The sequence below is a fragment of the Diadema antillarum genome, unplaced genomic scaffold, assembly GCF_040938485.1.
Source record: "Diadema antillarum isolate AM-2024a unplaced genomic scaffold, OU_Dant_1.0 seq00000876_RagTag, whole genome shotgun sequence".
NCBI lineage: Eukaryota > Metazoa > Echinodermata > Echinoidea > Diadematoida > Diadematidae > Diadema > Diadema antillarum.
This window is the reverse complement of record NW_027271740.1, coordinates 1,265,831-1,287,959: the sequence shown is the minus strand read 5'-3', so window position 1 is coordinate 1,287,959 and position 22,129 is coordinate 1,265,831. Positions and strand designations below refer to the sequence as shown.

At 39.4% G+C, this 22,129-nt stretch overlaps 1 protein-coding gene across 1 annotated transcript in view; it reads left to right on the top strand.

Moving 5' to 3' along the window:
* The first annotated feature begins 6,502 nt into the window (after positions 1-6,502).
* The window catches only part of LOC139740742 (leucine-rich PPR motif-containing protein, mitochondrial-like), a 48,864-nt gene continuing 33,237 nt past the window's right edge, over positions 6,503-22,129 (top strand). The window contains exons 1-6 of the mRNA XM_071651309.1: positions 6,503-6,654; positions 9,760-9,965; positions 10,322-10,444; positions 12,280-12,401; positions 13,291-13,436; positions 14,622-14,660. Coding sequence (XP_071507410.1) covers positions 6,512-6,654; positions 9,760-9,965; positions 10,322-10,444; positions 12,280-12,401; positions 13,291-13,436; positions 14,622-14,660 — 779 coding nt within the window. The 5' untranslated portion in view covers positions 6,503-6,511. The remainder of the gene's footprint in view (positions 6,655-9,759; positions 9,966-10,321; positions 10,445-12,279; positions 12,402-13,290; positions 13,437-14,621; positions 14,661-22,129) is intronic.

Genomic DNA, 22,129 nt, shown 5'->3' with positions numbered 1-22,129 from the left:
TGAGACTCGATCAGACAAAGATTGGTTTCGCAACGTTCATGAAGGACGCACACCCCGAGAGCGCTAAGACATGCCAGCGAAGCTCCGCCCACTTTAAAACTTATTGACCAATAAGATATCCTCGTGTGCTGGTTTTCCAACTAGCGTCGCGTCAAGTGTACTGTACTCAGTATACTTCATTCTCCTGTTTATCCTTCATTTGATTTTCCCGTTGCACTCGCAAGACTGAAAGTATGAAGAGTACAAGGAGTCTATTCAAGATCGAGGGGGAGGCAGAGAGGGGGAGGGAGAGAAGGGGACTGCGAAAGAAAAAGAAGGCGGGGTTTTGAGGGAAACATAAGTGGAAATAAATAAGAAAATAAATTGGGGAAGATATCACTCAGTTTCTGTTTATTCTTGAATCAGTAATCGATAGCGCTTCTACGTAGATGAGAATAAATTCGATATTCAGCAGAACATCATTTCTCACGTTGGTATAAGACGGTTTGTAATATGGCAGTTCCATTAAAAAAAAACACGCTTGAATCAAATGAAAGAAACAGAAGATTTTATGTGAGACAAGAACACAATACGGAACGAGTTCATTGCTCGTATACATTGGTATAACGTTCGCGAAGGACACGTTGAGAAAGCTAAGACGTATACCTGGCGACCCGGCTTCAGCGCCGCATCCACGACTGAATTTTGTGCATGTACAGATAGAAATCATCTGAAGATTCAACAAGCTACATCATCTTATCGTATGACAATGTATCATACTGTTTTATTTCCATTATTGTAATAATACCAGCCAACCATAGAAAAAGAAGCGTTTCCCCTGACCTAACTTGTCTAGTAATCAGGAGATAGTTGGTTCGACTCCAACCAGACTATGTATGCCCATGACTTTCAGCATGGCTATACTACTCAAACACAGAATACTCGATGTTTATTTACGTCGTATGAATGGCAATCCATCAGTCAGTTGCAACAGAATCAACTCGACTCAATTTGAGAATTCATTCATTTGAATGAGTAACAGTATTGTGTTTACTTAGCGAGGGTTGTACATCAATATTATCAAAATGAAATAAAGAATGTGTAATCAAACAGTGGAAATTTGGGGATAATATAGGGTGAAGTGTTGGTTACGACACGTATCATCTAGTACTATAATTATGAAGTCTGGAAATAATGAAATGATTGCCTCAATTTCTTGGCTATCACACCCTCACCTCTTATTCCTCTCTCGGTGTGTGCGTGAAACATCGCTGATTCCACAATTTCTCCCAGTCTACGTATATTTTCCTCACGACCTTATTGGCTACATAAATCAGAATCAGCTGCTACTGGACACTCTTCCTAATAGAAAAAAACACAAACAAAAACCATCCCGCTATTTCAGAAAGGTCATGGTTTGGTCATTTCATAAATATCTACCCAGGGCCCACGCGACGGTAGGGGACTAGAAATATATTTCAAGCTCCTGGTAGGAGTCAGATTATTTACAAAACCCGTCGCGTCGTTCGAAGTAGTTGTTCTGGTCTGCTAAACATTTGGTTAATCTGAGTCATCGATTTCGTAGCCTCCATTCTAAATAAGCTCTTCGGGCTAATGTCCTCTTTCAAAAACTTTTCTTCAATATGACCTCCTCCAATGAAGGACGGAGGACTCATAGATTACTAGTACCATACCATCCTAAAAGATTGGGGCTCGATGTTTTGATAGCGTGAAAACTTACACTTTGTCCACATCTTGCATTTCGTAACGGTGATAATTTATGCTGTTGATATAAAAGACATAAAGGACATTGAATACAATGCATGTCACAGGCATTTATACACTTAAATAAGTCCAGCGAAACCAGTCAACCTAAAATAACTGCCAAAAGAATAACTACCGGTACAATGTATTGTGCATATCTTTGAAATAAAAGTAGCTCCCACTGAAACTGTCAAACGGAAGGACTTATATCCCCACAAAAGAGGCACTGAGGCTGCGATACAAAGCTAAGGAGAAGAGGTGACACTATATATCTGAGTGCCTGTAAGTTTCTGATTGATATACATGAAAGTATGTGACCTATTACCATCATTCTTTACAGTTGGACAGTTTCACAATATTTCATTTCGATTTTTTTTTTGTGACATGGTGGTGGTTTTCCTTATTATAGATTTTTTTTGGGGGGGGTGCTTTAAGTATTTGTTCTCGTTTTACTTAAGATATGAAAAGACAAACTGTCTTTGGAAGTCATAGGCGAATGGTTTGTGGGATTGACTGCTCTTCTTTTCGGGAACTTGTGAACTACACTATGCTGTGTAATGGTATGCCTAAATATGATACATCATGACTGCATTTCATCTGTTTACAGTCAAACATTTCCTTTTACGTCTCAGTTGCCCATTAATCAATAGGCTTTGCAGCTGTTATTCATCTACTTTTTTCACGTTTTTGTTTCTGTCTTTCTCCCTTTCTTTCCCCTGTCTCTAATAAAAGCAAAGTCTTTTAAAAAAAAGATCATGAATAAGAATCGCGGTATTTGTGCATAAAGATATTGGTGTATTGACGAATGCACTCAAAAATGTAATCTTGAAAACATCAATGAGTCAGAGAGGAAAGCATGCTGCCTTCAGATTTTCTCACATATTTTAACGGCGAGTCAGAGTACTATATAGTGCGTTATGTTAAGCGAGTGAGTCATACAGACATCGTTTGGGTATAGCGATAAAGACCTTAGAGACTCCGCGTTGATACCAGATTGCGACTGATGACCCAATAATCAAAATCTAGGATTTTATGAATGAGTGTGTGCGATAACAACGCGACTATCTCACTTCTTTCGAATAGCGGATAATCCCCCCCCCCCTCCGTCTCTCCCTCTCCTCCTCTATCACGTCTATATGATTTTCTTTTCTCTGTCAAGACGATCAACCAAACTTTCTGCCTCAAATATCTCCATCACTCACCCCCACCCCCGTCGTCCCCCCCCCCCCTCTCTCTCTCTCTCTCTCCCTATCCCTCCCCTGTACTTTTACCTGTCTCTGTGCAATAGGTCCTACAATGTTCCCTTGAGTGAAGATCAGTGGGATACTATCGTATACAAGGCAAGAGATGGCGCTATTGGTTCATTTATTGTCGCTGTCCACGATATGAAATTAAATGAAGAATACCTGTGTTATCTACGCATCTTTAACACAGTACCTCTGAACAGCAAGTGACTCGTCAGGGCAACATCAATCGAAAATATAGTCTCTTGCGATCTTATGATTATGTTCATGTCTAAATTCGTTTTCTTGCTGCAAGACTAACATCAATGCCAAAACCAAACGCCCTCCAATCAAGAGAGGATCATAGTCGCATTAATAATAATGAAAATATCTCTTAGAATATTGTTAGACAAGGATAGATAATGTACTCAAGTTTTCTAGGTCGACATCGCACTGTGTTCATCTCTCATGGTAAACGCATCATTGGCAGTCAATTAGATTTATCGTTAGGGCATGTATGTATGTATGTATGTATGTATGTATGTATCATTATCAGTGATGGAGGCTAGTTAAAATTGCCACAAAGTACATATATGGAACAGTCATGAAACTTCGAGTTTAATCCGAGTTGCCAGGAGATTTGAGGGTTGTTAAGAAACTATCTGCTTTAGTGACACCTTTTTGTTATGGCATTTCTTATTTTCTGTTCTGGTCTTTGATATGAGCTGTGATGTCACATGAAAAATGTTTCACATGAAAAACGTTTCACATGGATTTTGTTTTGAAATACATTATAACTTTCTAAATGTTCTCTTAAACATTATTATCTGCAATACATATGTTTGATTGATTGATTGATTGATTGATTGATTAAAAGGTCTTTATTCAAATAAAATCTGAGTCGGCGACTAAAAGTCGAATTACACAGATATACAGAGATTATACAGCAAAACAGATGAAATAATAACATAATCATAATACATAAAAAAATACATTACATTCAAACATTCTGTATACACAACTAATACATATTTAACGCTACAGATTGTTATATAAATACAAAAAGAAAAAAAATGAATGGACATTTTATAAACAGTCAGTGTTTGTGTAATGTGTGGTGATAAATGATATCTCTGAAGAACCAATATGACTCGGATAAGATTCCGACGATCTCCTCATATAATCCGAATAAAAACTCAAAGGAAAACTGCTAGTAAACAAAAACTGTCCAGCGATCAACTCATTCTCAAATAGTTGTCATACTGATGGCGCCCTACTGTTTCTCCTCAAGATTACATTGCGTACCGCTTACATATACCTCCTTGATTGTGCACGAACGTTGTATTCTTGTAAACGCAATCCGAACAGAAAACCCGACTGGCATTATTCATTGTTCACTCCAGTCTATTGAACTTCAATCCCCGACCTGAAAGAATACTTGGTGTCAAAGTTCCTTTTCAGTGACGGGCAAGGTCTACCAACACGTGCATTGACGTCATCACCATTCACAAACTATATGTACACAGAATCACTGGAACTCTGAGATTGTGGTTTCGGGAGAGCATTTCATTCTTTATCATTTTTGAGCTGCGCTTTTGCCATTGATCCAGCCAGTAAAGAGTTTGGTCTCCACAGGCAAGTCTTTTTCACATCAACCAGCATAATGTGATTGAGCTGTTTTTTGACGCTGTCCTCTCTAGAGTTTAGAGAAAGCGGCTGGCAAGAGAAGACTAGGCTTCTCGGGAATCATTCATGCAGAACATCCAGGAGTCGATAAAAGAGATGCAACGCCCCCCGTGATGGTCGGGATGGTCGGCGTAAATAGTCAAGTCTGACTGAAAAGCGCCAAAAAACTCAATAACAACAACAAGATGGTCGGGCGGAATTCTCTTCCGCGGCCGCCACGAGTGGACGCGCAGCACGAGCACCACGCCACAGCAGACACACCCATCACAGGACCAAAACACACACATCACAACCACCATCACGACCAGCAACTACACAGCATCATCACCACCACCGACCTCATCATTGCTCATAAAGGTCAACAATCACACGCCACTACCACCATCACACCCGAACAAACTGCGACATTTTTCAACAGCCATGCATCTTGCCATCGTGATGTTCTTCGAGGGCGCAGCTGAATCCCAGTTTGGATGCTGCAACTCCTGCATCCTTTAGCGCTCTAAGATATTCAAGATATTTAAAAAAAAAAATCATATAAATGGGGAAGAATTGTAAAGACGTAACGAATTTAGCCTAATTCAACTTGCTAAATAGGAATATAGAATTTGCAACTCTCGAATCCTTGATTACTTTGACATACCGTCTTATGTAAAAAAAAAGAAGCAAAAAAAAAGTAATTGTAATTGATCTTAATTTACATTTCAGTCGAGCAAATTTGTCAAAATCGAAAGTGCCACAATGGTAATTTACACATTAGTACATATCCCAATAGTGTATTTCTCAAAGGATGTATTCACTCACACGGAAAAGGTTGAAATTGAAAGAATGTCTGAGACCAATGCGAAAAGGACGTTATAGCTTTCAAAATGGCTTTCAAAATGGCTCCCAAGATGTGAAGTCACCCTATGATGTGATTGAATTGTGTGTGACATATCTTTTTAAAAATATTTTTCTGGATATCAACAACTAGTCACTTGGAACTTCGAAAAAGATCCATATTGTGCTAATGATCCTTTATACTCAATGCCCACAATGCATGCCTGCTGATTGAACGCCATTCTCCTGATGTGAAACATTTCCGGGGACGGGATGGAAGGGGGGGAACCTGGTGCCCCCCCCCCCCCCCCCGCCAACCATATAAAGTTTGATGTCGCATTTGTTGTCACATTTTCCATCTTTTGTTTTGTTTTTTATTTTGATTTGTTTTGTATCTGCAATGCCAGTTCAAAAGGTAAATATAGTTTGATCGAAAATGTCAAAATATTCCAATAAAACCACTCCTCCATCCCCCCCCCCCCCCACCCGCGGTAAACTTCCATTGGGCTTAGTATACAGATAAGACGCACAAGTGGACCACCAGGGGTGATGCCATGTTTTAGCCATTCCCCCCGAATATCTCAAACTCCTGAATGATGTCAGAGTTGCATCATTCAGATTCAGATCCAGCACCCTCGTAATACTAATATTTCAGGTGTTTTCATGAAACTGGTCACGGTGACATAACTGAATGCATATAAGATGTGATGCTGATGTTGCTGCCCCATTTTTTTTTTTTTTTGATTTATTTATTATACACAGCTCACACATCCCCCTGACACATCTTCACTTCATTAACGAAAGTGGAAGGATGACCCAAGTAGTGATGCTGGCCGCATCCAATGAAGTAGGATCCATCCACAGAGGATCACCTCCATATACATAGAGTAATGATCACCTCCCTGCCGCACGCCCTTTGTCGAAGGGTAGATAACTGTATGCTGGAAAGCCTGACTGCCTGCCCAGCTCTTGAAAGCTGTGTTGTATCATACACATTATGCCCTTGCGCTGCGTATCTTGCGTAACCTAAGCTGCGTAAAATGGCAGCCCTCATGCGATCAGTGAAAATAGCTAGGCTTCTGCCTGCTGCTGCAAGAATTGCGAGAAGATCATTTGTTCAAGCGCCTGCTTCGAGATGTTTGAGTAAAGAAACGTATGCTGAAGTGCTTCGAACGAATTTCAAGTAAGTATGAAGAATACTGCACTGCGTCAATAATCATACCCGTGTATCACGTGTAGTGCACAGCATGTGCGTATCTATGAGTCACGCAGTCCCATACATTGCAAACCGTGTAGTTATATTCTGTCAATTCTGGCTGTGTCGCTGCCATGTCATGTAAAATACTGTAGCTAAAGCCATCTTCTTGTGTGTTATAGAGGAACACACAGGGGGCAGAGATGCCAATGTGAGAGAGCAGCATATTTAAAACGTGAGATTATTTGTCAGACTTTCGTCATCACTAGGTCTTGGACTTGGACGTTTGTCGTTAAATTACAGGGCAAGGCCAGGGCCAAGGCAAGGTAGACAGAAAGATCCGTCTGTCCGGAGGAGTCTTTTATATTTTTCACGTTATCGCTCTCCTCCGTAGACAGACGGAAGGTATTAGTACCCATCGCTGTGTGGATGTTCTTAACCACTGTCTCTATGGAAAATTGGGTGAGGTACCTCACCCTTCTCGATTGCGTCTAATTCACGGCCCTAGGCTACATACAATGTAGGTCAGCAAATTTAAGCTTGTATTTTATAGCAAAATCAACATTTCAAGAATGCACTACACTCACCAGATTAATGAATAATAATCCAATATTTTAGTAGAACTTTCAACGTAAAACACATCAACCAGCCCGTCGCGTCGTCGCGTTCAAACTGCAGAAACATACAGTATGAATCTATTAGCCAATCACATGCGAGGTAGTTTCTACGTGTTTTTTTACTAAAACACGTACCTCGCATGTGATTGGCTTACGGATTCAAAATGGCAACTTACAGCTAGCAAACTGCGATGTTGCGATATGGATAAAATTTCTGCATTATAACCTTGTTACTGTGAGTATTTCGGTTGCATAATGTGAGAAATTTACCCCAAATATTGCTGCATAATGCACTTGTCAATGTAATGACTCACCCCACTAGCACTACCCCCGGACATGGGTGCGTTATTTCCTCGTTTGGTCCGTCAAATTTGTGACCCAGGTGTTCGTCATTTTACCAGCTTTGTCCGTCAAATTTTTGACCGAGGGGTGCGTCAAAATCCCATCATTGTTGGTCAAAATTTTGACCGAGGGGTGCGTCATGGTACGTCACTTGGCTATGGAAAATAACACGCATTATTTTGAACCGAGGGGTGCGTCATGGTACGTTACTTGGCTATGGAAAACTGCACGCATTTTTGCACGCTACCGGATACACGTACCGCGAGTGAAATTACAGTGAGCGCTTTCCCGCGGCAAGTGAAAATCAAAGTCGGGAAGCGTTTTGGAATAAGAGGAAAAAATGCTTGCCAGAATCTGGCAAGCAAAGAATTTAAAAGCCACCCTTTCTCCTTACATTTTCCCTCCAACAAACCCATGAAATCATGCATACTCAATCTCAAACCAGGGACTGTTCAGCGATGTAACAACTTAGTTCAATCTTTCGGCCGCTAAATTTCAGCAATATTTGTTCAAGTAAAAGAATTCATATCAAATCATGTCTACAAGTGTCTAGAGTAATGGTGGCAGTATGCGGCCCGTTCACGGCAGGTACCGGTACAACATATTCGGTAATATAACTAATTTACTGCTAAACACAGCGGCACACTCTGTACATGCACACCACACATTGGTAGCACACTACCAATGTACAAAAATCAACAGATAAAATGGGCACAATCTCTGACAAAAGTGAAATTTCCTCACCTAAATGAGAACATAGTGCATCCAAAATATTATTTTCTGTATTTTTTTGTTATTTTCCTGTTATTCATGGATTTTGAAAATATATCCTCATGTAAAATAGAACTTTCGGGAGCCGATGTGAGCCGCCATTTTTTTTTTTTTCTGGAAATGGATGTTACCATAAAAAAAAATGAGAAAAACACAAGAAAGATATCAAGAACACCGCCAGAATGGCGATCCGTGGTTGTAGTCGATGCGTGTGCTCCAGCTATTTTCACGTGCTTTCGCAATGAGAATCGGCACTTAGCAGGCAATGTTCGCGAGCCATGTGAAAGCGTTCAGCTGAAGATCACAGAGCACATGCGTATTGCATAAGAACTGTACATCGTGCCGCAAGCCAAGCTACTACGGCGCATATCGGCCAAAACTGTGCCGGGTTTTGCCCTGGTCAGTCTTGACAACTGCGTTTGTCATTGGTCATATTTTTTTATGATAACAATAGCGTTTGTAAATAATCTTGTCTATATTATATGAAATGGTTGAAAATAATTTGCCTGATCTGTTTACAATGTGGAAAAACCCTTAAACCTCTGCAAATGGGGTATTTTACTCTAGTGCAACATTGTAGATGATGTAGATCTATGACTAAAGTAAAAACACCGGCAGTCATGCACTTTACATCCCTATATTATCAGTGCGAAATTTTACCCTATAAATCGAGCAGTGCATGCGAATTTGAGTACCTATCGGGCACCGTAGGTCAATGGCATGTGTTCCATAACTGTGTGCATGTGTGTGGGATCTCGTGCTGGGATACAGATGGTGCTTCGGTGGTTTGCAAGTGCGCCAAATAGTGCCACACTTGTCATGACTAATACACTATCATGCTAGACTAGGCAAGAATGATCTACAAAACCAGCCGATGTATGTAGTGTACTACTTTCAGTTCCTGGTTGTTTCTATGTTGTTTTTAGATATTATTAGACAGTTAATTTCAGTTTCAGATTGTCTCCTAGCCCTTCCTGATTAAGCAGTGATCAATGAAGACATCAGCTGAGTTTGTTACAACACTTAGAAGGTTGAAATTACCACACACAAAAAAAGAAAGAAAAGATATAGGGTAATTATTCATCTCAAGAATGTGAGCGTAACATATAGGTGAGAAAGCTGACTGGAAAGGTAAAGCAAATGAAATACTCTGCAGTAGAATTGTTTTTATTGTTTTGATAAAATTGGAGATGCCTTGCCCATATACTTACTGGGGGTTTTGGTGAGTACAATGCCAAGATACTACTTGGACTGAGGAAAAAGTAATTTGTACCAATGTGTACATGAGCTCATTATGACCTGGCTTATTGATTTGACTTCGGACTTACATTGTGCTATGCTATTCTTTGATATTATTCTTTAGTTTGAGATGTGCAGTAACCGCATCATCAAGATTCCAGTCAACCTCAGTACAACATGCAGATGAGCCACCGAGTACCAGCCCACAACCTGTCAAGTCAGATAATGAGTTTCGCATAGTTCTCCGGAGACTGGATGACATGGTTCGTCGCACAGGACGTATCACCAAAACACAACTCCTTCTTGTCTTTGATGAAGTTTGCAAACTTGGTAAGACAACACTTCCTTCTAATCTTTACTGTATGTATGTATTACTGTTTGTGTGTATGAGATCATTTAATCGTATGGGCTATGGAAATCCCAGATAATTTTTCTGATAATCAAGATGGGTAACAAAGCTCACAGATTGTTAGCAGGAGCTAGCTATCTTTTAGAATAGTCCATGTTGATATGAATCAATTTTCCTTCTGTTTCAGTCTTTGAGAATTTCATAAAGTTAGTTCTTAAGAACTGTGTCATTATTTACAGTCTGGGCAGTAGGAAGCCTAAAGTGACTGAAAAGTGCGTATTGCACTGCATGACTTCAAGATCAGTATCAAACTTGATCTCACTGTTACTACACCTAGGTACTGTGAAGCCCAACCAAGCTCTCCTACTCATCAGGAGCTGTGGATCTCTCCTTCCTGAAGTTCCTCTGGAGGAGAGGACGGCTCTGGCATCCAACATCTGGGATAAGCTGAAGCAGTTAGGTTGGTGGAGTAATTACCCTTCTCTGCTTATGATTGGTTTACATTTACATTTAGGACAGATGATTGTTGGAATCCTTACTGGTTCTTACAGTCGCTTGCAATGTAATGGTTGGTGTTTACTGGTGAACTTTGTACTCTTCATCTGTTTTTGTTACACTGTGAGTGTATTGAGTGGCAATATTGACATTTGTTTTTGAAGGTGAAACATTATTGCCATGTAACAACAGAAGCTGTTGATTTACGTCTAAAATGGACACACATGTACAGTCAAACCTACCTTAGCGGCCACCTGTCTATAGCGGCCACTTAAAAATCCCCCCGAGAGAAAAGCCCTGTTAAAGACCCTGTGTATAGCGGCCACCTGTCTAACGCGGTCAGCGGCCACAATTTTTGTTTCCCGCGGTAGATTTTAACCTGTCTATAGCGGCCACAGAGCCGGTATTTCAGCGTGTTTTTCTGATTTGTGGCCGTGGCAGACATTCATGGGCAACGTGCAGTGATCGCCACCGCTGCATTCATCACTTATTCAGTCATAATAAATCACTAGTGTTAAAGGACAAGTTCACCTTCATAAACATAAGGATTGAGAGAATGTAGCAATATTAGTAGAACACATCATTGAAAGTTTGAGGAAAATTGGACAATCCGTTCAAAAGTTATGAATTTTTGAAGTTTTTGTTCAGTAACCGCTGGATGAGAAGACTACTGCAGTGTGTGAATAACTTAGATGTCACATGCGTACAACAATATAAGGAAAATATAAAGAGAATTTCACAAAATTTCATCTTTTGCAAAAAGTACACATTCCCTCGACTCGTTACCGACAAATGTTATGGGTAATATTATTCCCCCTGCCTTTAGAAAGAGTCAAGTCAAGTGCTCTTTTATTATGCGAAAAAAGTGAAAATATGTTGAATTTTCTTTACATTTTCTTTATACTGTTGTACGCATATGACTCATAAGCTGTAGTAGTCTCCTCATCCAGCGGTTCCAACACAAAAATTTTAAAAATTCATAACTTTTGCATCGATTGTCCAATTTTCCTCAAACTTTCACTGATGTGTTCTACTAATAATGCTACATTCTCTCAATCCTTATGTTTATGAAGGTGAACTTGTCCTTTAAGCTTTCTTCACGACTGTACACATGCTACTGTGCAACAATTTCATAAACACCGGCATTGTTCAATGCATGAAATACACGTGTGTACATTTACGCATGTACATTATGTACATTAAATGAATACTTATTGATGTATCCAACGATGATATATGTACATGTATAAGCAATGCACATAAAGTTGGATTACCTGTCTATAGCGGCCACCTGTCTATAACGGCCACTTTTTTCGTTTCCCTTGGGTGGCCGCTATAGACAGGTTTGACGGTATATGAAATGTGTAATATAACACTGTGATAACATGATTTCAATTGGGTGACAATAAAAATGTGGAATGTTACCCATAGAGGTATGCCGGAAGTATTGCAATTGCCGCGCATGCCCAATTGTGATATCTACGTGATGTTTATTAATCGATAACGTACATGTTTATCAGGCCATAGCAGTATCCACCGTGCAAGAGTCACAATATCAGTGTTCTGTACATTGTAAAATTGTTGCCAGAACGAGCTCAAAAGGAACATAAGAATGTCATAACAATCTCTTTTTTTTTTTTTTTATTGACACTGAGGGTAATGAGCAGAGTTCCTTTGCAATGTATTCTGTACTGTTCAATGATTTTACTAATGACTTTACCTCTGCTTTTGATTATTTGTGAAGAGCTGTGTCAAACCTGTATTTGCACGATGCCTTAATCTTACTCAATCCCTTATTAGGTTCAACTTATGATGTCACCCACTACAATGCTCTGCTGAAAGTTTACCTCCAGAATGAACACCAGTTTTCACCCACTGATTTTCTGGCTAGGATGGAGACATGTGGGATTGAGCCAAACAGGGTAAGTGCTCTGTGTTATGTTCTCTGGAGTCAAACACGAATGAAAGGCAATAGTAACTCTCCACCTCTATGGAGACATCTATCACCTCTATGGAGACATCTATCCACAGTGAACTACGTCTAAGTCCATGTGGCATGGTGGTCAGAGTTGTATGTTATCAATAAGGTAATACTGGTATTCTGGCATGAATAAGAGGAATTCGGGTAAAACAAAGATATCAAACCCACCTTAGTTAACGCATTACTTTCCCTTTTTATGACACTTAACACGCAAGAATATGGAAAAGTGATTGTAGAATTTCCCTGGAAGATTGTCGACTTGAATTTACCTTGGTGACTTGTTCTTAGTTTCTTGTGCCTTTCTCTTATTTTACCTCTGTCTAAAGACAGTGGGCAAGGCTATTTAGAATTTAGGTAATCAGTCAGTATGTGCGCATGGCTGTTATCAGTCACTTGCTATGTTACCATTATATTTTCAGAACTTTGGGGTTAACTTGACATTAAACCAAGATGAATTGGAACAAAGCAAAAGAGAATCCAAGAAACACACACACCAAGGTCACAAGAGTAAGGCCTATATGAAATGTCACAATTCCATGCTTGGACTTTAGTCATGTGTTACAGTGGATCGAAGAAACATTTGCTTGCAAAAAAAAGATTTGATATGATATGTTATTTAGATCATAGTATGCTAGGTGTTTTTTTTTTTTTTTTTTTTTTTTTTAAAGTATGTGACTTTGCATATGATGACACCAAACCCTTGTGTGTCTACCCTACCAATTCATTGAGATTCACAGTATGTTAATGTTCACAAGTATTATGACTGGTCTAGTAGTAAGTCACATTGTGTGTATAAATGTTTTACTTCTGGCCTGGTGGTTCCTACATAGATAACCTACCAGCGACTGATCAGTGCTTACTGTCTGCAAGGTGACATTCAGGGTGCTACCAAGATTTTGGAGTTCATGAAATCCAAAGATCTTCCGGTCACAGAGGGTATCTTCAATTCTCTCATCACAGGTCATGGAAGAGCTGGGTAAGTTTACCTGTGGGCTTGTTCCCCCCCCCCCCCCCCCCTCCAGCATTCAACACAATCATATTGTAAATTGTAAAATGGATTGCATTTCTGTGAAGAAAAAATTTCATTTTTGATATTATGACAGGGTTGCTTTCAAATCAACTTCTATATTTGTTATTGAGAGTTTTGTGTATCCCTTTACCCCTTACATTGATCATTGTGTCTGTAAAGATATATATGTGACCCGCTACTACAAAAGGATCCAAAAGTTGGGGGAGGTCAATTTTCTTACAATAACATGACATTATTCCCTTACTCTTCTACTTTAATTTCATATATAACACGACTCATGAAAATACTCGGTTGCGGAGATATCAATGATATTAAGAGAGTATGTCGAGTGGTCTAGGAAATCAATGTTTCAAGAAAACCACCTTCCAAGTTTTCCTTCCGACGCAATTGTGATCAAGGGGAGGTAAGGGAGGTTTTCATCTCTGGACAATAGAAGGTATGCTCCCAGCAACCTCCGCGATGTTCATTCAAGCTTACCACCAGCAGTCTACGCACAACCAATCAGTAACCAGGATGCCACGCACTGACCAATAAGATCACTCCCTCATTGCTATGGGCGGAGTCTATCTGCGGCACTAAATCCAAATCTTAGGACATGTTTCTCTTCCGTTGAAAATCAGAAAATCATGGCGCTGAAAATCACTGATTTCTTGCGTTTTCTGTGATCATTTAGCTTCGAAATTTCAGCAGATGATAGACAAAACATCAGACTACAAAATTCTGTCAAGAACAGATATTCAATGTTTTTGACCGATTTTGATGATCTGAGTTCAGACTCGATTTTCTCGGCTCAGCCGTCAGCGACTTTCGGATCCTTTTGTTGTGGTTGGTCACATATATATATATATACACATAGATAAATGTATAGATATAGATATTGTTCTGCAGACAAATGCCTCATATAAATGCTGTTCATGAGATATATATGTTGCGTAAGTAGTGATTATGAAATGAAATGATGACATGTGATCTGTGACTTTTACCATAATGCAAAAATACACACATTTTTTTGGGGGGGGGGGGGTGGGAGGGGGATTGGCCCTTTTTTTTATGGCATCATGCTTTTAATTGAGTGCTTTACTCAAAATATTTGGTGTGTCAATATTGTAATTTTTTTTTTCTAATTGTCAGAGATCTGGAAAATGCAAAGAATATCCTGAATGTGATGAGGTATGTATAACAGCATATGTTAATAATGTGTGTTATGTGCTCATGTGTGTGTGTGAGTGTGTGCTTGTTTTATGCAGTTCTCTTTTAAACCTCTGTTATTGAGGTGACAAGGATTGATTAAAGCCAATTATCACTCCAGGGAAGTTCTCAATTGCAACTTTTTAGGTTATGATCAAAAAGTGTTGTAAAGACATTTAGCTGAATATCGCAAAAGTATTGCTTTACACAACTGTCCAATACCAAATATTACAGTACGCGCAATAGAAAACGCCCGACGAAAGTGCGTCCAAATTTCGTCCCAACGCTTTTTTCGTTGTTGATTTCGTCGGGGACGTTTTCAACGCTTTTTGCGTCCAGACTTCATGGACGGATTTTGGACGAATTCAACGAATTCAACGAAATCCCCGAACGCTTTTCCGAAGCTGTGGACGCTTTCAACGCTTTCGACGCTTTCAACCCTTTCAACGCTTTCAACCCTCTGTACACATCACACACACAGCTACACTGTATACAAAGTTAGCTCGAATCGCGAATCGCTAGCTCTCCCTTCGTCGAAGTTGTCTAGGTTTCCCGTCCATTTCTCTCATTTTCTCTCTTTTGCTTTCGTATCATTGTATCCCTTTCTTTTCATAGTACAATCATACTCCTTAGAGTTTAGTTTTCTCATTTTTATTAAGTGATTACCTTGTTTGCAACAATTTGGGGTGAGTTTTTGTTCGAGTGTTTGTTGAGTTTTTCGATTGAACGATTTGTCGATTATCTTCGTGTGTGCAAGGACATCGTACCCACTCGTTTGTTTCCGTGTAAGTATTTTTACCGTAAAGTGTCTTCATCGTTCGTCTTCACGCATCGGGTTTTCACCTAGTTTTCCTCATCGTAGTTTTCCACATCCATTTTTTTTTTCCGGTGCAAGATACTCTGTGTATTTTCTGCTACGGTAAAATGCCATCGTCGATAGTTTTTGTGTATTCATCGTAGTTTTCCACCTCCATTTCATTTTTGTGTGCCAGATGTGTAGCTAGGTCTGCGATGTCTGAATCGTTTACAGGTTTGTTTTGAGAGGGATTTTGAGGGTTTCGCGGTGGATGAAATTGACTGGAATGATAGTGATAATAATAATGATTCTACTATCTAGTGGTGTTGATATACGAGCTCTTTTGATGATGCAATTTATTTCGTGTGACCGACCATCATGACGTTGGCGATGACGAGTACGAAACGAGTAGCCTACACATGTACAATGTAGGCCTGTAAGACGAGAGTGACACTGACGACATGGCCTGGCCCTGGGGGCGGTTTTAGTGTTGGCTCGCTCGATCGTGCACTGGAGTGGTCTAGAGACCTGCATTTTATTTTTTCATTTAATTGTATCCTTTTGCCTTTTTCACTCTGGTTTACTGCTACCAAAATTTATGTCTCTGAAGAAACTCAACCAGAAGTTAGACAATATGTTTGCACATCAAGCCCAAGTCTGTCAATTGCGATGTTCCTACTCCTTTTTAACTCGAAATCCCATTTTCTTTGCTCATTTTTCCACTGATAAATTATTTAGAACTGTACTGCATTTCTGATGAATTGCTTTTGTGTTATATCAAGAGCCTGCTGAGTAGGTGTTTCATTCTATCCTTTCAATTATCTTTCTATCACTTTCTTCTTTGACCCTGGATGGAAAAGAAAAACCCTATCTTGCCATGTAAAGACAGAACACATACCATCATGAAATATCATGACATTACTAAAGTAATAAAAGAAATAGGAAAGCGATGAAAATTCTTGTTTGTAAAATCATAAATCAAAGGTGATTTCATATGAACCAGCTCTTTGAAACGTATTTAATTTGCCTATTGATACTTGCTTTGCAAGTACACTGTATACGTTTTCTCTCCCATGGACTTTGTGTCCCCCTTTTTTTATGTGCTTTAATGATTATTATTCTAGTTTGTTTTGTCAATATCATCATTATTGCTGTATCATTATTACCATACTTTGATATGGTTAATTGCATTTGTTGATTGACTCTCACTTTCATTTCGTTGCCTCCTCTTGGTACTTGTGCAGATCCTTTCTAGGGCTTGCTGTTTGCTCACCCCCCCCCCCCTTTGCTGTTGCTATTTCACTCTTTACCTTTCTTTATCTCTCTGTTGTTCCTTATCTTGTTTGATGTTGCCTCCATATTCATCCTTTTCCTTCAATGGTTGCCCCCTGGCCCTCACGACTATTACTAACCTTCCCCTGCCTTTTGTCTGTCCATCCTCCTGCTCTAATCCCCCTCCCTTTACCTGTTGGGCTCCTTGCCCATGACATCCTACCCTCTCCTTTTGTTTTCTTTGTTTCGTGTCCCTTGCCTGTTCCTGACTGTTCTTGTTGTGTGAAGTCGCTTTACATGTATGTGGTTGCTTTTTCTGCCTATTTGCCATTTTGCTTCTGACGAAGATTCTGCTATGATCGAAAGCTTAGGTCCCTTTTGACTCTATCCTAAAAACATTCATGTACACTCCCAAAACTTGCTGGGCTGTAGTAATGGAAACTTCATTATCTAGCATGGGAGGGGGAATGCTTTCATTTTCTCAAGAGAGCATTTGTGTGAGAGAATGCAAAACTTGATTGAGTGTTGCCAAGTTGTTTTGAAGCTTCTTCATTTTATTTGATCTTAAGCATAATCACTTTCGTAAGTACATGTACAGTATTACGATTTCTTCTCCCCTGACTGTAATCGGAAAGTTCGCCATAACGATGATCGCTAATGTGTTTGGATGTGCCGATATGGGAAACACGTGGTTCAAAGGAATGCACCATGTGCTACTGCAAGTTTAATGGATAGAATGCGCCATAGGCTTAGTTACGGTAAACAGTTTACGATCGATGCGAATGATTATTACGTCTTTCAGGATCGAGGAATAATACACACAAAACATGCAAACAAACAAATCCACGAACGAGTGTTGATAACCAAAATTCATATAATGAAAAGTAATAGGCAGTTTTGATGAGCGTGAAATTAATTGTCATAATTTTGCTGTTTAATCGGGTGGTGGCTGCATCACATAGGACATCGCAGTGAATTTGTCTAGGCATATGAGACATTTCATATATTTCTGTGATTGCATTTTTGAGTGATTAATCAATTCCTTTTAACAGTTCGGGAACATATAAATGCATTGTACTTAGATCAAGTACACAATAATCGACGGTTCGATGTATGCGCCTAAAGAAAGGCGAAAGAATCAGAACATCTTTGCAATGATTCCTTTAACTCAACTCACCAGCGAGTTCTTCGATCGATATTAGACCAGTGCGCGCATTCTTTCGACTGGCACCTGGGGTCTGGCACGCACCTGGTTTTGTGGAAATTTCCACAAAGGGAGAGGGTGGGGTTTTTCCAATCCCAAGAGACCGTATTACACAAGAAGACAATCTCGTCGCTTCTATCATTTTCCGTCACTTGTGTTTCCCCCTTATTCTTTGCTAATAATGAACATTTAGGTTGAACTTGATGATGGTTGTTCACACGTGGTTCCTTTTGTTGTGAGGTGTAGGTATTTTCTTTTTTATCATTCTTGGGAGGGGAAAGAAGAGTAAAAGAGGGAAAACTCATTTAAATAAACGAAGGGCACGTACGCTCAGCATCCACAGCAAGCCGTCTTTTACATCAGCATCGTTGATTATCATCGCCATCATCAGGCATCACTCCGATAATTTTGTCCTTTTCTTTAGAATATAAACATTTAGAAACACGATCACCATCACTCGAGATAAACACGTAGCAGTGGCAGATCCAGAGGGGGCGCATGAGGCGCACGCCCCCTTTATTTATCGTTAAAAGAAAAGAAAAAAAAAAGAAGTGAAACGCGGAAGTGGCACCAGAAATATTACAGAATTCCTGGATCCGCCCCTGCCTGTACGAATATAAATGACAACAAACAAAGTATCAACAACCTCCCCGACAACTACATAAACATTACCACAGAGCACACCGAAGCGGCTGGGATGAAACACCCTTCGAAATACTGCAGCAAAGCGGGAAATCGCCGTTACTAAAATGCATATGTACACAGTGCGAGGCAATTGAAAGAATTACCTTTAAATATTTCAGAATATAAAGGGAACAAATTAAGTGATATGAAACGAAAGAAATCGTATACCAAACGAGAGGTATGAGAAACGACCTCCAATATTATAGGCCCTTAGTCGCAGCATATCAACAAACATGAGTAGGCACACGGAATATGCGTGTTTGGGATTCCTCCCTTCTATATTTCTTTCCTGAACTACTAGTATTCCCAATGCCCGAATAAAATAATGACTAGTTTGTTACTCTGATTTCTTCTTCTGAGGTAAGGAAGTTCGTTCATCCGAAAACGAAAGGATTGACACTCCGAAAGTTTGCTAATCGGACAATGCCCCCCCCCCCCCAAAAAAAAAAAAAAAACAGCCCACAAAATGCTCGTTAATCAAATTATTGGTTAATAATAGTGAAAGACGATAATAATGATAATAATAATAATAATAATAATAATATAACAAAAGACAGAAATAAAACAATATATGGCCCTATAGCAATTACCCGCAGCATGATTACATTTTCGAATCAACAAACATGGATAGGCACAAGGAATATGCGTGTTTCGGATTCGAAATAACGCCGTAACCATCGGAATAGCGCACCCGTTTTCTTTTTAGGAATAATGAACACCAAGGAAATTAATAAATTATTTCAAACTATAAGAATCCAACGTAATTCTTGCCTTAATGATTTTCCTCCCTTCTATATTTCTTTCCTGAACTATTCCCAATGCCCGAATAAAATAATGACTAGTTTGTTACTCTGAAAGTGGTGTTGTGAGTAAAGGAAGTTCGTTTATCCGAAAACGAAAGGATTGACACTCCGAAGGTTTGCTAATCGAACAATGACAAAAAAAAAAAAAATAATAATAATAATAGATTTTATTTTCACACTAGGTACGAACGTCTGCAAGGTGTAGGGAATTTGCGTGTTACGGAACATTTTATCAGTTTCGCATCAGCGAACTTTACGTGGGTACTACAAAAATGCCTCCCCCCTAAAAAAAAAAAAAAAAAAAAAAATGTATTACACCAACACTTGAGCATAACAACAAACAAGAAAGCTAACAAACAAATAAACAACTTAAGATTTAATCTCATTTAGCTGCTTTGAATATTTCACGTTCCGTCTGTATATTATACTTCTTTTCAGAATTATCTCTCGCTTCCCGCTTCACAACTAGGAAATAAACGATGTCATACTACAAGTATATAAGAATTAAACTTATTGTCTTGCTCTAATATAGAATTCATTATTCCAAAAGTTCGTTTATCCGTGAATACAAAAGGCTCGATACTACAGTACTACGAAGGTTTGCTTATCCGACAATAACGCACCTACCCAATCACAAACATTCGTGCATTTTCGGATTATGAATCATAATATAATTTGACTATCACATTTACGAACATCTATACTAGTATTTCGTGTAGGGAAGTCGCGTGTATCTGAACGTTTCATTTTCGTACTCACGAACCTTTATATGGGTGCATGGGTACAACGAACATGACCCTCACCCCCCCCCCCCCAAAAAAAAAAGAAAGAAAGAAAGAGCTTAGTCAAACTAAGAATCAGTCAGAATTAGTCGCTTTGAAAATTCCACGTACCGTCTGAATTATCTCTCTGTCCAATAAAGAAATAAACGATATGAAACTAAGAATTAAACTTATTGTCTTGTTTTAAATATTTTTTTTTTTTGCTTTTCTGATTCAATAAAAAAAAACGGGCAATGTGACGCGCAATTGCTGAAGAAAGAAAATATATTTAATGACCAAATAACGGCGAACAAATCCTTTTAATTTCTTTTTTCCCCTTTTGGGGGTTGATTTTCTTTCTAATACTCAAATGGATTTTACGTACACGCAATTTTAGTGAAACCATTTTCTTTTTGGTCGGCATTCTACGATAAGGTTCCTGTGGGTTCCCGCTCGCCAAAATTGCGTGATTTCTCTTAAATACTATGAACCCGAATGATCTCTGATTGGTAATTTAGTCTATTTCATGATCAACAGTTGTTTATTTTCTGCTTGAAAAAAAAAAAAAAAAAACCACCACGTGAACTACTCGTACTAGTACATCGTATATATCTCTGTTTCGTTCAGCCAGTCTCACCTGCCTGGTTCAGCCCACAGAACGTGGTTCAGGCGAGCGAGCCATGCCATAGCAATGGCGACGCACACACGGCGCACTCGCCTTTCCCACCACGTGCACTTTCCCTGGTTAATACGGTTACATGCAGCCAGCAGCATGAAATGTGATGTATCAGGTGACTTACTAAATGCAGTGATAACCGTACCATACTTACAGCTAGGGTAAGGGAAACTAAAACTTTTACAAATTGCTTCAATGAAAACGGCATCGATATATGTATACATGTTACCATTTTAATATTATCATGTGTATCAGGTGAATTCCACGCCTGTCTACAGTTCTCATTCCGACCGCTGTGCTACTTGCTGAGTCTTGCAGTGTGATTCTTGCCGGCTGGCTAGTGGATGTGGCCACTACACACACGTGTATTCCATGTGCGCCTTGGATCACGGACGCTTCTAACGAAATTTGGACGAAACTGCCGAGCTCCGAACACGCATTTTCCGAACGAGCAACGCATTTGCCGAACGGAATTGAGCGGGCGGTCGTGCGTGAAATGCGTCCACAAAGCGTCCACATAGCGTCAGAATCGTTGCTACTGGGTCGATAACGAAAGTTCGTCCAAATTTCGTCCAGATTTCGTTGCTACTGGATCGATAACGAACTTTCGTTGGAAAACGAAATTGACGGAGGCGTTTCTTATTGCGCGTACTGTAGATAACTGGAGTACTGTACTATATTCTAACAGAAACATTCACAATGCTGTTTAAGAGTTTCCAGCCTTGTGCAATCAGGAAAAGGAACCTAAAATAAAAAATTAAAAAAAAAAGTTTCTAATAAATAGAATGGAAATTTTTTAACCTGAACTTTAAAACCATGCATGACACACAGCCCTTGCAGAAAGTAGATATGATATTATGTAGTCAGCTGTCATTCAGTTTAACATTGAAGATAATTTCAGAGGTAATCAAATCCAACAGAACTTTCTATAATAGCCTCATGTATTCAGTCGTACATGTAGTTGAGATTTTTTACTCAAGCAAGGTTCTTTGTTTATAGTTTCAGTCCTGGCTAGAGATTTTTTTTATATCTCTCAATGAATTTGTCACTGAACTTCCCCGCAAGACAATTACTTTCCATCGCACAGCCCTATTGCACAGTGTGATATGTGAGTGGATAGCATGAGTGTGTTTAAATGGCATGGTGTGTATGTTTGTGTGTGTATGTATATAGATGGGTACAGTGCAGCAAATGGCTGTATGATATGCTTTACTTCAATGTACAGTGCTCGTATACATAGCGTATACGTGATATA